Consider the following 15,158-nt stretch of genomic DNA (forward strand, 5'->3'; position numbering starts at 1 on the left):
CGACTTAGCATTTCTGTAACGTTGACGTTTTGTGATAGATGTGTAGTAATTCTCTGGCCGCCGCCAGAAGGCGCATAGGTCGTAGATACCGTACGTGTGCGAATGAGATTGTGTGTATTCGGGCGCGCTGTTGAATACACTGAATACACACAATCTCATTCGCATACGTACGGTACCTACGACCCATGCGCCGTCTGGCGGTGGCCAGAGAATTACTACCCATCTATCACAAAACGTCAACGGTACAGAGATGCTAAGTCGGCACACCTGTATAATGCACCGTGGTTGTAAGTTGTAACTATTTTGTTTTTTGTAAAAATGGTGATTTTGGATATGAAATTTGCTGCATACAAATTGCATGAGAAGTTATCATACTTTCGAAACTACAATAAATGTTCGATTACTAAACCATGGTAATGAGCACAGGTCTGTAAATTTGATGTTTACCTGTAAAAATATGTCTAATTATGACGGAACATCAAGTGGATTTTCTTGTTATACTCTTATCAATTTGGTTATTGCACGAAGCAACTAGAGCTCTGAATAACATGAAATGAACTAAGGTAGAATGTACATTGAATAGGTGCCCAAAATTAATATTCGAAATGAAGATAAAAGCAAGAGATCTACACAAATTCCTGAACATATAAATAGGAATAAGATGATGTTGTCGAGCAATAAAAACTTTCGTTCTTAATTTGTAAAACAATGATCAGTGCTCGAACATATTGATCCTAAATCATGACAGAACATTTAGAAAGATTCCTTTTTGAAGTTGAAACCAAATTGACCGCATTTGTAACGTAGAATTTTCGCGAGTTGCGGTGGACCACAGTAAAACACTGTCACTTTTCCCTTTTTCTTATCTTGGAGTTGTTTGAAAACCTTATCCCAGTTTGGACGACCAGCGTTTGTTCTTGTTTTCAAGCCTGTTATGAGATCTCGCTTTTCCTGAAAAATTTCACAATCACATTTTTACTCTATGACCTGTAGTGAAAATAACTATCATTGACTGTTTAACGTTTAAGTATAAAAATTTGTTATATATTAATACTTTACCATTTGATGAAGTAAATCCATAGCTAACTGTAAACCGACAGCTTTCATGTCGTTTTTCTGCAGTGCACTAGTAATGTACATATGCATCTCAAGAAAACGTTCCATAGCAACACCAAGCTCTGCTTGCTCCATTTCTAATTGAGATAGTAAGTTCACGAACCATTCGAAAGATCTTTGATCTCTATTGATCCAGAAGAAGTCCACCTATACAGACGAAACATTTATTGTTTTCAGATATTAAAAATCAAGTGGGACAGATTACTATACAAAGTGATTCAGATAAGTGAGCCACCGAAATTACATGTAAACCATTTGGTATATGAAAAAATGGTTGAAGCGAAAGTTGTATGATTTCAAGAGTAACGTACAAAAATTCGTCAATTTGACAGAATTATTATAAGAAATGATTAACTCCGTTATTTCTTGTCACCCTGTAATAAGTACTTTCTTCTTTCTAGAAAACTAGAAAGGATTTTACCTTTCTCAGGTGCATCACAGTGGACGGAATGTCATTCGCCCATGAGAATTTGCATTTTGGGCATGTGTGCCTGGCTTTCCAATAACGGTGCATGATGGATTGTAATATTGAGGCGAAAGGCGTAACTCCGATACCAGTTCCGATTAAGACAGCATGTTGCGCTTGGAATATGTGACTCGAAGGAGCGCCATACGGACCATCGAGGAAAATCTAAAAACATTATTATATCGTTTTTAATTGTTTCTCTATAACCAGCATATGCGTGGCATCTTCCTGATTAAAATTAACCCAAACATGATATAATTCGGAAAGTATTTATCTGAATATGTGCTTCACGTATGAATAGTTAATTTTAAAGCAATCCGTATACAACATGATTTATTGTACAAATCACTGTTCTATTATTTGCACACCCATGTACCACTGATTACTTCGAATAATCGAGGTTCTACTGTATCATGAATTAAACAAGTATGCACGATCCGAAATTACGTCACGTTTGATTTCATTTTAATCAGAAAAATGTCACGAATATATTGATAGAATTTTCACAAAAAAAGAAATAGCTAAAAACTGAGAAGTTTTGTCGTGCGACACGATTTATTTTGTATTAAATCTACAAGAGCATTCAACGAAGTGTTTACCTCTAACGGTTTTCCTAAATAATTCAGCGTTGAATGAGATGCAGCATCCGATTTCGTGTCTTCCACACTTTCGTTCAATTTTTCTTCTAATTTTAGCTTTAATCTGCCTTCTTCCGCAGCTCTTTGTGTCGCGACTAATTTAGTCGGCGAATATTTGTATTCATCTGCAGTTACCTCAAAGGTTGCTGTTTTATAATGTAAATATATACAGGGTGATCAATTAACTGGGAGTGAGAACCGCAAAGGAGGTGAATATACCCAGTCAGCCAGGCCTGGCTGACTGGGTATATACATGTAAAAATAAGTCGAAAATGTGTAGAATAACATTTTTTCATATAAGGCTATTTCGAGCCTGAAAATAGCGATTCGATTGTACCACCAGTTATCGATCAACCTGTATAAATAATTTAAATATATGTGTAAGTCCACAGAGAGAGAGAGAGAGAGAGAGAGAGAGAGAGAGAGAGAGAGAGAGAGAGAGAGAGAGAGAGAGAAATAGTTAGAGGAAAATGATCTTACTGTCGTTGTTGGTAGGTGATCCTAATTTGTATTCGCAGTTCTCCAGACTTGGAGTCTTGAAAGCAATTATCGTGGGTTTAGTTCTCATATATCGGAAGCTTTGAGCTATGTTCCTGTTTTGAGGACTTAAATAAGCCTGCTCTAGAGATTTTTGCCGTGCACAACGAAGTTGACTCTCGTTGAAGTTCCTCTCCGATTCGGATCTCATATAATCTCGGAGACTGTTGAACAAAATTATTTGATTAAGAAAACATTGTTTAATTAATGTTGTGACAGAGTCGCCAGATCAGGGGAATTGACTCGAATCGAGGGGGAAAAGTTACCCTCTCTCAGTGTCGCCGGATCGAGCCGGGCACGAGGGCACCGGGAGCTGTGAGTGGACCGAGCTGGGGCTCGGGAACAATCTGGCGACTCTGTGCTGTAGCACCTATTTGTTCAGAGATACACGCGATTAGCAATCGAAAACAAAATTACCACTGAATTTAGTATTCCGAAAATATGTAGGTAACTTACACCATTAATCTGTCCCTCTTTTTTCTTCTTGTTTGCATATCTGGCACCGAGAACGATTTCTCTAAAGGCATTTTGCTGTGCAGTAGTAGACGATGAAGCCTTCCTTCTTTGGACATTTTGCTACTATCTGGTGTACCTACAATGGCGGACAAAACGAACTTTAAAAAGAGTTTCGAATGCTCCGGAATTTTCACAAAATGCTCGTAACGATAGTATGTACATAGTAGGTAATAATGGCAAACGGTGAGTTATTAAAAACTTTATATGATAAAAAAAGGATTATATAAATTGAAGATTCGAAATTCTGTCTGTCCTGTGATCGATTGTTAAAATTGTGATACAACTGATTCTGTAAATTAGTATTGCAATTAGTAGAAATATAGGGAAAACAACAATTAGTTTTTCGTTTACCATTTGTACTGTGCGGCGAGACAATTTCGCTGTCATTATCGGAGACGAAGGTAGGATTGTCGAGACCTTGACAATTTTTCGAGGACTGCGCAGGCATCTTCACCTTTGGCTTCATATCTTGTCCTGTATTGAAATATCTTGCGAGAAACAATCGAAACAGATTCTATATTAAGTATTCGTGTGGGTACACATTTTTATTATTTATTCAGACTTACATATTTCTCAGGACATTTTTGTTATTACAACTTTCTTCTGGGTTGCCTCGCTGTAGTTTCATTTGCTCTTTTTCGAAATACGAATAAAGACTGTTCGTCCATTCGCCGACTGCTCGAATATGAAGCCATATGTAGTCTGTGAAAGATATGTAATATTAATAAACACGATAAATAACATTTACGTCGACTTCTACACGTTTATTCGTTAAATTTATTAGGGAATAATAAGCAACGTATTAGAGATGTTTTTATGAGTATTAGTGTTAATAAAGTTATTTTAAATTAACATACATTGAACAAGATATGTAGATGTGATATAGTAATAGTAGCTTACACTAGTAGTGGCGCACCCAGGATGTAATCTTGGGGGGGGGGCGAGTTGAACCCAGCCCCAGGTTTTGCGTGATGACCTTTTTTTTAAGCCAAAATATCTATCAACGGTACCCAGGGCTATTCCGCGATTTTAATTTTGGAAGCTAAACATTTTTTTCTTGGTGGGGGACTTGCCCCCCCCCCCCCCAGGTGCGCCACTGTACACTACATCAGGCCCGGGCAACTTCTACAGCACCAAACTTCGCAAGTAAATACCGAACCATCTGTTTCCACATTAGGCTCGGTATTTGGCGACAGGTTTAGGTCGGCAGATTCAGAGCAAATAAGAATCAAATCCTGCTCGAGCAGATTTTTCTGACTGGGGAAGGACGCAGGGGTAGAGACAAGCCTCGTCTGCGGCTCGCAAGCCACAAGTTGCCCAGGCCTGCGCTATATTATCCTGTTCTTGCTCTACCTTCTTGCTCCGGCGCGCTGCTGATAGTAAAAGGATGCCACTCGTACCGAGCAATGGCCGGGACATTCACGAAAACGTAATCACCAGGACGAAAGTCGAAAAGGAGCGGTCTCTTGATGACCAAATGTGTCACTTTCGAAGGTAGCAAGAGACCAGAGCTTATGTAGGTTTTCCCGAGCTCAGATCGGGACCAAGCGATTCGATGAATCCTTTCGATCAGGTACAACGTGCCTGGCCCGATGAACCATTTCCAAAAATTCGGTCCGTGAAGAATCGTTAGTATCCAGAAAGGTATGTAGAGTAGATGAGACCAGTAAAATATCTGTATAATAAACGAATTAACGTAATTGAAGTTTTTCAATAATGAATATAACGTTTACGCGATTGGATTTCGATTGTGTTATCAAAACACACATTGTAATCTTTATTTTTTCTACTCTTCAAACAAAAATGAAATCATTCTCTATATTTAAACAATGATTGAATTTCAAGGTCAAATATTGTTTCTTTATTGCATTGTATTCTACTTTTATCCCCGAGCTGTTCTCCGAACCGTGTCAATTTTAAACATTATTTCCAAACATATGAACGATGAGCATTTTCTGGAGAAACTTTTCTAAACATATATGTACATAATTATATTTAAGTACAACCTCGAAGCGTCCACGACGACGAACGAACGGCATCGAGGACAGTGTTATGACGCTAAGAATTATGATGAGAATGATCCCAGTAGGATTCGCATAGCCATGTATGAGACCGAACAGTCCTGGACGACTCGTGAGTAGCCATTCGTTCAGAGTGTAATTCTTATAATTGAGATCTGCATCGTTCACCACCACGGTGCCTGAAAAATTCATCCGGGTGATCAAATTGTTAAAGCTGAAACTGGTTTCCGCGCAAAGGTTTGCAATTATAATTGAATATATACAGGGTGTCCCAAAATTCCTTCAACAGCCGGAAATGGGAGGTTCCTGAGATCATTTGAAGCAATATGAATACTAAAGGTCCATGTTATGGTTGTTATTATTTGGTTTTCCAAAATTCGTCAATTTGACAGAATTATAACAAGAAATGATTAACTCCGTTATTTCTTGTCACCCTGTAACTCCTACACAAAGCCGCGGATAACATTTTTGCAAATTGGAAAATATTACTTCAAATGATCTCGGGAACCTGCCATTTCCGGCTGTTGAAGAAATTTTGGGACACCCTGTATATAAACAGTTGATAATAATATATGGACCTACCAAAATTCAGAAGATGCATCAATGTGTGCAGTACACTGAAGGCGCTGATTAGGACGCCCGTTATTTTATGAAGGTAAATATGTTGATCCAACGGAAGTACAGAATTGAAACCATGAGTTCGTAGAAAGGTAATGCACTGACGTAACATGAGAACTAGGATGAAGCTGCAGTTGAAGTTCAAACATTGGCCTGTACGGAAATGTTTTATGTACTCCAAGTAATAATAATTTGGTCATTTATTGGGCCGTAATGTAAATTCGTTCGTTTCTTTAACCAGAATGATCACCAAGTGATCTACATATAATTGAATCATTCTTAATGCCACCCCTACTTAGACTCTAATTTTGTCGGTAAGGTAGGGACTGACATAGAAATGTTAAAAAATTTTCTTTCGAGTCGCCAAAAATCCTTCTGACAATCATCATTTTAGTCAAAAAAGAACCTATTCCCAAAATTTCATCCGATTCTGAGCACGGACGTAAACGGAAACACAGCCCCATAATTTTAAAAAATTGACTATCAATGATGATTTGAATATCGAAAAGGAGTATTTTCTTACCGCAAGCACGAGCGAGCATGACGTAGCCATTCGAGTGTCTGTACGCGTACAGTCTCGAGATGAACAAAGCTGCGTTAACGAAAATAAAACTGCAGATAAATGCGAGGTAAACGTAATTGTTCTTCATGTACGGTTTGGTCAGTTGGTAAGGCCGTAACGACGCGAACGATCCCAATAATGATTTCTGTGTTGGCTTCGGCTTCGGCGGAACCAGCCATCGGTCGATACTGTGATGGAATTTCTGTGTTTCATTATATTTTCTCGTTGAATCGATGCGACGCCATAGAAATCGACACGTGTCGGAATGATTCGGAAACAAAAATTCGGTCACCTAATCGAAAGGTTTTCCCGCAATCCCTCGTGCTTCTCTAATTGATTTTTGAGTGCTTCGAAGGTGAGTGCTCCTCGATTGCCCTGATCGGCGTCCTCGAATAACGCTATCGTTAGTTCCTCGATTTGTTCGTCGCTGAACTCCATTCCATTCTCCTCCATGCAGGCTCTCATAACGTGCTCCAACTCGCGAAGTTGTATTAATCCGTCACCTATTTGTAATTGATTATTTCCAAGGGATCGCACCGCGAAATACAGGCACATATTTCAATCTCAAAGAGTGATTATTTTAGAGAGATTAAATTAAGAAAGAGTGATCGGAAAAGCAAGAGGTTCTTTTTCTTTTGGGTCTGTCGAATGTAGCTCTGATTTTTGTGCCAAATGATAATTTACGGTAGGCATGGGCAACTTGCAGCTCGCGAGCTGCAGACACTCGTCTTCCTACTCCTGGGTTCTCTACTCTGAACTCCTGAGGAGTGTGGAAGGTGGTTAAGGGGATTAGGATAGGGGGCTGTATCGCCAGATCGAGGAAATCGAGGGGAATACAGTTTACCCTCTCTCCCTGATAACTAGATTAACACGTGACCAGTCTACAGTCTTACTGGGGGATGTTGGAAATGGGATAGTGGAAGGGGAAAAGGAGGAGAGGAAGAATCGACCAGTTTTGGTCGATTCTGGCAACATTGCACGGTAGGGGCAATATGAAATAGTTGATAGTGGGGAAATTGGTACACTGCTAGTGGGGGAACCGGTGTACTGGTAGTGGAAGCCGTGAAACGACAACGGGGAAGAAGTGGCGTCATTTTTCATTGAACTTTGATATCTCAGAAACTAATTGTCAACTTGAAAATTTGCACTGATTCACGTGTTGACATAATCTGTCATTTGGCACAAACAAGGGACCCAAAAGGGGTGAATTTTTGGGTCACTCTCTCAGTTCGCATGTATCTTACCGTCGATGTCGTAAACTTTGAACAGAAACTTGATTTTGTCGTCAGGACTTTTCCCCGCGAATTGGTGCATCGCATCCAAAAACTCCTGAAGAGATATGGCCCCGGAATTATCCTTGTCAAATATTTCAAATGCTCTGTCTGTAAAGAACGGCTGAAGAAAAAAACGTTTTCGTGATCAATTTTTTACTTGAATTTCGTTTTGAATACAGTGGAACCAAAAAGTATCGCAACTTTAAATTTTCTATTCATGAAAAATTGAAGGAGCAATTATCAATTAATATTTATGGGTACGACTTACATTCTTCGATGTGACGATTTTGTTAAATTCTGCGCGTTTTATTTCCTTCTCGTTGCCCACCATTTGCTTGAAGATCTTCTCCAACCATTCTAAACTAGCCTTATCGAAGCCGGCGCGTGGTCTGTGGAGTAATTATAAAGGTGATATTTTCTGACAATATTTCTTGAACGAAACAATGATAATGAAATTAAAATTACCTTCTATCACTGATGTTGGTAATGAAATCCATAATTTGATTAGATGATACATAGTTCACATTTTCTTCGTCAATCAAACGGAATAATTTATCTACCACCTGCAGATAAAGACTTGAGACAAGAAACGATTAAGACATTCGACATTTTTGAACTACATTGTTATATTTATACTGGATGTTATATAGTTTAGTACAGGCCTGTCCAACTCGCGGTTCGTTTCCCCACTTATTCTTCAACCCGCTGAGTTGTCGACGGTCGTACCGTCACGAGCACGGTATGGCTCGCGACGGAGAAGAAGTTGGACAGGCCTGCATTAGTATACTGCGGATTTCATGCATTTGTGTCATAAATGAGTAGATAATATGTAAACCACTGAAAAAGCTGAGAGAATTTAAATCCATGTATTATTTAATTAATTATATTAAAATCGTTGAAGGAACAGACAAATTATTATTCGGTTCCAGTACCTTGATACAGAATACGTTTGTTTTGCATAAAAATCCGCCGTTTATTGTATAAACTTCACACAACACTAATGTTTACAACTATACAAGGAAAGATCAATCACATTTTAATCTAGATTCTAATTAATTCCTGACACAATGGAGTAGTCTCAGATTTGATTTTTCTGAATTCTTGTGTACAATGTGGATTTAAAATATAAATGTAATTGCATATTCGTTGTGAAGATATAGTACATTCTTTAAGCAATATATATTTATTTCTAGAGGTGTTTCAAATTCATTAATCCTTTGCGTTAAGTTTGTGTTAATAATATGAGCTTGAATACCGTGGACTTACCTCTTTGGTAGCAAATATTCGTTGAAAGTTGAAGAAGCTTATAGAATCATCGCCGCAGATAGCGTACACAACGCTATCAAATTGGTCAATAAAATTATGCTTTTTATTCCTGGTAACGTAACATACTATATATTAATGTCGTATTCGTCTTTTTAGAAACATTTCTTTTCGAAAATTGAACATTTCTTACGGTAGTCTGCTCTTTACAAATTCGATCCATTCGTCTTGCTTCAACGTCATGGAATTGTTGTGATCGAACAAAATAAATAATTTCTCCAACAACGTCTGAAATTGTTAAGATACACTATATATCAGGAATCTTTCACAGTTGCATGTTTGTTGCCGAAAAATTACTTCAGTTTTGTGTAAAGCCAATATTTACTTCAATGTTGAATAACTCGAACAAAAGAAATCGCACAATAATCAACTACCACACATTTTACACAGGAAAGATAGCCCTTCCAAATGATATTAATGCGATTGATCGAAAAAATTTGTTTCTCCCCGTGCGATGTTACAAAGTTGCACAAAATTTCTGTTAACCGTCAATGTCGTCTTTATGTCGCTATAACTTTGTAGAAAACCAACATAGCAACAATTTGAAACAGAGCATCCGAAACTAGAGGTTTCACGCTTTCAAACCATTGTTTAATGATACCGATACAGCAATTTTGGCCGGAGTTATGATCATGTAAACTAGAATGTAATGTAATGTAATGACTTGAGGACATAACTAGAAGATGCAACAATTAATAGACTTTGCTTTTTACGATCATATTTTCACAGTTCTACAAATTAAAATTTGTTTTTATAATTTTAACATTTTTCAGATCTTAATCTAATTAAAATTATATTCACAGACAGGTCGATTACATATAGTTCGTTCTAAACAATTTTTATAGTTATTTTTAAGTTTCAACCAACATTTTGGTAAAGGAAAAAATTCTTCCGATTCACCTCAGCAATTAATATATAATATCGTAGCTTCGTTATTGATATAATAATTTTTTATTTAAATACCTTCTTCTATAATAATTATTGGATATAACGAATTATTATATTATACATATATTTTATACAATTACATTTCAATTATAGTTTGTTTTCCAAAAAGAGATTTATATTTTAATTAAAAAATTTATGTAGATTTAGATTTTATATGTATTCTGTTAATAAATTTGGACTAATACGATTAAAGATGATTATCTCATTACGTAAAGCTTCTTTATTAAATATATATTAGATTGAAGACCTAAATCCTTAGTCCCGCGGAACCCCGCGGGATTAAAATAAATCCCACATCAATCCCGCGGGATTGAAAATGGCGCGGGATTGCAATCCTTAGTCTGCACTGACGAAAGTGGAGGCAGCTATTAGGACAATAAGCATGAGCAATTTGTTCAGCCAAACAACGGCGATGATCGTATCGATTCAAGGACAGGAGGCAGGGTCGTGACCGCAATCGCGATCGAATTCTGAGTACCAGAGACGCCCGAGGCGTGAACGCTTTTTGGCCCTGGGCGATCCACCACCTTGATCGATATCTATGAACCTCGATAGATTCCCTTGCCGGTTGCTACGATCCCGTCAGTGTCGTCGCCTCCGCTTCCCCCTTAGGTCATTCTCTATTCGATATTGATCTCACCTCCTTGTTATTTACTTTCAATGGAATCACGGCCTTGTTTCGTCTCGTGTCGCGCGTTGTCTCAAACCGAGCTCCGAGCTTTTTGTTAGTTGCCGCGATTTAACGTGTCCTTCGAATTAGATCGCAGCCATCGGTTTCATTCAACGCTAAATGAGTCTATAGTATAATCCCGGGCCTCAAAATTAACGGTCCGCCGCTGGGTACCAATTAATGCAGATGTATATGTATTATTATATCTGTAGCATATTTGAAATAGTAGAATTTCGTTTTGAAATATTTTTGTTTAGTTTCTCGCTGGGTTTTTCCTGCGAAATTCCATTTTTGTAATGGGGTCGTTTGAATGAGGAAAGTAATTTTTAAATAAATTCAATGTACTCTTTCTCCAATTCAATCTATTGCTAAAAAATATTCCAAGAATCTTAGGTTAGTACAAAGTTGATAGCCTAATTTATGTGCTTTATGAGTCATCTTTCTAAGGGTGGAATCTCCTCAGCGCGACTGCAGTCTGCATTCAGCGTTTTGCGATCCTATACTCCATTCGTCACAAACGCAAACTTGCGCGTTCAGACACGCAGCCGGAAGTTACTACGAATGGAGTATGGATCCCAAAACACTGCGTCCGGACGCGCTTAGGAGATTCCACATTTCTTTGAATGAAAGTGAACGTTTCTTAAAAATAGCACGAACTTGAGATGGCTAACAGTGACGAAGAGAAGCAAGGAGGCTGAGAATTTCGCGGAGGCTGAGAGTTTCGTAATCAAAGTCTCGTTAAAGACACTCACTTGATCCAAAAAAAGACGCCTGAACGTGTCTCTATTATATCGAGCGTTGCCATTCACTCCAATTATTTGGGAACACTCTTCCAAGGTGGTTGCTCTCCTCCTTTCGATTAAACACTTATCTTCCATCTGACTAACGTCACTCTCCATTTTGCTTCACCACCGACTTCAATAAGGACACGGGGAGACTCTTCGATCACTTACACCGGATCCTTCGATTGCTTACACTGCCCTGTATGTTTACACTCGACTTGTTATCATCCGTTTCCCCTGGGGATTAGAGGAAACACGGAAATTCGTCGTTGCTCAACACATATCCTACAGCAAATTTAATCATTTCACCAGCGCACAACTGAGCTGTTTGGCCCGAGGAGTTGGAAAAAAGTCAATTTAAAAATTAGTCGTAAGTCGTACAATTTTTGTACGACAATGTTTGTGAACCACATTTATGACAAAAATGTGTAGGTGCAATTTCGAACAGCAAATCCATTAGAAGAACTCAAAAATATATTAGTCTCAACCTATTAGACATAATAAGACAGAAGAGAAAGTTCTATTTCACTGATCTTCAAGGTCATACAAGGTCACAAACGGAAGAAACATTTAAATACTTCGTACGTGATATTTCGTAAAGATGCCGTTTACGATTCACCGTTCGGAAATGTAAACGACTCGAAAATCAAAATAAAGCAAGTTGCGCATTAATATCTCGGACAATACTAGCAGACGCTACCAAAAATGTGATTATAAGAGCTGAAGTTCGCGTTCATTCGTGCACAAGGAGAAATTGTATTGAACATTTACTGTAGCCTCGTCAATAAAGTGAATAAAAATACTTGTAAACACGGTGGCAAGATGTACCAAAGTATTTCTTCCATTTCTGACCTTGTGCGATGTTGAAGGTCATCGTGTCGTATACAAATGAATTCTTTTTGGCACACATTTTCGTATGATATGATAAAATGCATAACATCCCGTTTAAAAAGTTGTGGGTCATCTTCATTTCTTACAAAATAATGCAGATAAAAGAAGCTTACAGACACCGCTAAATTCCTTGCAAAAAACAGTATAACTTTTCGAGAGAAAAACGCTGGCTGGCTAGTAATGACGCGAACATCCTGTACATTATAATTTGATTGGTATCTTTATGAAAAATAAAAAATGGTTACAGTGATTGCAAGATACAGGATCCAGACAGAAATTTCTTCTTTTCAAAATGATCTTATCAATTTGATTGATGGAGTCTATTTATAATAGAAAATACGCAAAAGAAGAATAAAAACATGCCGATCGGATATGTGTTAACAATCGTATTGATTCGAGGAACTTCAATCTTCTCTTGAAAAATATTACCACGTCGACTGCCGAACAAACAGCCTAAAAATCTGCACAGAAGCACAGTGATTATTATCCTTTATTTCCTTCGGATCCTACCAAAATCCAGTTGACGCCAGTGCGTTGTAACTAAGGTGTAAACTCACGTTTAATTTCTTTAACTATGATTTATAATTCGTTAATTATGGCCAGCAAAGCAGTCAACGCGTTAAAAACGTGAGAACAAAACTCGGCTCGTTTAAATCAGATTCTTTTGCACGTCACAACTGTTATCACTTCACGAATGTTATAAACAAGCACTCGATGCACTGATAGGAATGTTTAGCAAATTTCGCGAATTGTTCATTAGCGTTTTCGGAGGAAAACAATGTGAAAAATAAGAACGGTCTTCCTGGAGCACTCGATTCGAGCTACCTGCCACGTGTTACTTGGATTTGTCCGTAGTGTCAAATGAAAATCGTCGTTCGTATCGAACGAATCGCGAGACGATCCCCCTACCTGCGGCAGATTCCTTTCGGTACCAATTTTCAGAACACGACGTGCTTGGATCTAGAGAGAGAGAGAGGGAGAGAGGGAGAGGGATGCCTTTCGATTTCAATAAAGATCGGATTGGGAGACGGACAGTCGAACAAACTGCCAAACCTTTCACTTTTTCATGGTTTATTTTTCTTCCTTTTTTCCTCGTTATTGAAACCCTTCACATTTTCTATTTTTTAATGGGATCGGTGTCTTTATTACATCGAATAAAGGACAGTGGCGGATCTAACGGTAAGCGGACTAAGTGGTCGCGTGGGGCCCCGGGATACTACAGGGCCCTGAATTTTAAATTTTATGAATTTTTCAATAAATCTATTTAATGTGTAACGGTATGAAATTTTTCATTACTCTTCTTTTCTGTTAATAAGGTCATGAAAGTTTTCTTGCAACTTCTATTTCTAAACTGAAGTTTCAGGGCCCCAAAAGCCCCACAAATTTGTAGATGAGATGTACAGGATGTAAAGAAATTATGTCGCGACTACCATTGCGTGATTCTACACTTTCATGGTCAAGAGGTCAATAATTCCTTTTTGCAAGAGAAACCATAGGTCAAAACGCAATCGTCCACCTAAAAAATTATGGTAAAGCTTTTTACAAGGACATGTAAAAAATTTAAGAATACCATCGTATTATTCTCAACACATTAAAAGTATTGTCAAGAAAAGAAATAAATATCAACGCGGCTGCTACATCTTGCAATTGATTCGAACAATTTTTATTTTGCATGAAAAACCGCAGTCTAATTTATCACTATTTACTTGGCAATTTACTTTCGGTTCTTTTCCGATAATACAATAAACAATGTCAGATGTGAACTTCTCAGCCTCTGTTTCGTTGCTAAAGTATTCTTTGAACCTCTTTCCATATTGTAAGCTCAAACTTATAGAAAAATACGTACAGAATAATCTATAAAATATAATGTACCATATTAATGTATACAGGGTGGGTCGCCACATTTTGCCACCTGAAATATCTTTGTTGTTTTTAAAGATACGTCAAATGTCTGAAGGAAAAAACAAAAATTTTTTGGTATCGTATAAGCCCCATTTTACCATTCAACTTTGTCCTTCAGACATTTGACGTATTTTTAAAAACAACAAAGATATTTCAGGTGGCAAAATGTGGCGACCCACCCCGTATAAAGAATATAAATAAAAAATAATGCAATGTAATGAGAACTCTATAAAGTCAGTGTAAATTAGTGGTTAAATCTTGTACTCTTGTATTTGTCAGTAATAAATTTCGAATGGTTATGCAAATATTCGAGTAGAATCTCGTGAAGATTAAAATAATTTAAGATCTTTTTAAAAGTATATACAGTGAGTGTAAAAAGTATTCGTACGCCGTTCAAAATAGAATAACTTTTTTATAATTGTACCATTCGACCTGATTTCTTCTAATCAATTAGGATTACATAAAAGTAATGCATAAAAGATTTTCCAAAAATTATAATTTACAAGGCTACATGCAAAAATAAAAAACCCACTGTTTAAATAAGTTTATCTTCTCGTGATTCACCAGGTATAATAGCATTCCTCAATTCTTCTAATACATTTACTGTCTTCAATTGAACATATCCATTTGTGTCATACATGCATAACATCCGCTGTCTACTCAAAGGTAGTAAACTATCATAAATAATCGTAATAGACCACGTTGTTCCAGATGCAACTGTAAATAAGAAACGATGAATGGCAAATAATGAATACAGGCTCTCCCATGTGAATAACGAATAATTATTTATTAAATGTTCTTATTCGAATATAATTTCATTCGAACGATTCCTAACACTGGTTGCAGTAGCCTGAACGTAGCTTTAGGTGCGTTTCGTGCTCAGTTCGATCCATA

The 15,158-nt window shown here is 37.4% G+C and overlaps 1 protein-coding gene and 1 long non-coding RNA gene across 10 annotated transcripts; one reads left to right on the top strand and one right to left on the bottom strand.

The window, feature by feature from the left end:
- Nucleotides 1-125: 125 nt before the first annotated feature.
- Nucleotides 126-13,280, bottom strand: Nox (NADPH oxidase). Of its 8 annotated transcripts, none has more exons than XM_076426231.1 (21): nucleotides 12,920-13,279; nucleotides 12,792-12,823; nucleotides 11,442-11,670; nucleotides 9,205-9,299; nucleotides 9,015-9,123; nucleotides 8,214-8,311; nucleotides 8,017-8,137; nucleotides 7,719-7,869; nucleotides 6,767-6,977; nucleotides 6,436-6,662; nucleotides 5,877-6,065; nucleotides 5,280-5,473; nucleotides 4,627-4,948; nucleotides 3,840-3,975; nucleotides 3,625-3,761; nucleotides 3,214-3,349; nucleotides 2,701-2,921; nucleotides 2,182-2,366; nucleotides 1,538-1,747; nucleotides 1,060-1,263; nucleotides 126-951 (listed from the first exon to the last, which is right to left on the bottom strand). In XM_076426231.1, the coding sequence occupies exons 3-21, from the start codon at nucleotides 11,586-11,588 to the stop codon at nucleotides 754-756; spliced, it is 3,291 nt and encodes a 1,096-aa protein (XP_076282346.1). In that variant the 5' UTR covers nucleotides 11,589-11,670; nucleotides 12,792-12,823; nucleotides 12,920-13,279; the 3' UTR covers nucleotides 126-753. The 8 variants fall into 8 exon arrangements, with proteins under 8 accessions (XP_076282346.1, XP_076282345.1, XP_076282347.1 ...); XM_076426230.1 differs by having other exon boundaries at nucleotides 11,442-11,708; XM_076426232.1 differs by having other exon boundaries at nucleotides 2,182-2,345; nucleotides 12,792-13,280.
- LOC143209928 (uncharacterized) lies at nucleotides 132-14,262 on the top strand. 2 transcript variants are annotated; one of them, XR_013009159.1, is made up of 3 exons: nucleotides 143-1,205; nucleotides 1,294-4,917; nucleotides 5,274-14,262. It is a non-coding gene; the product is annotated as an uncharacterized LOC143209928 (long non-coding RNA). The 2 variants fall into 2 exon arrangements; XR_013009158.1 differs by lacking the exon at nucleotides 5,274-14,262 and having other exon boundaries at nucleotides 132-1,205; nucleotides 1,294-1,968.
- Nucleotides 14,263-15,158: the final 896 nt, after the last annotated feature.

Source organism: Lasioglossum baleicum, chromosome 6 (assembly GCF_051020765.1).
Source record: "Lasioglossum baleicum chromosome 6, iyLasBale1, whole genome shotgun sequence".
Lineage (NCBI taxonomy): Eukaryota > Metazoa > Arthropoda > Insecta > Hymenoptera > Halictidae > Lasioglossum > Lasioglossum baleicum.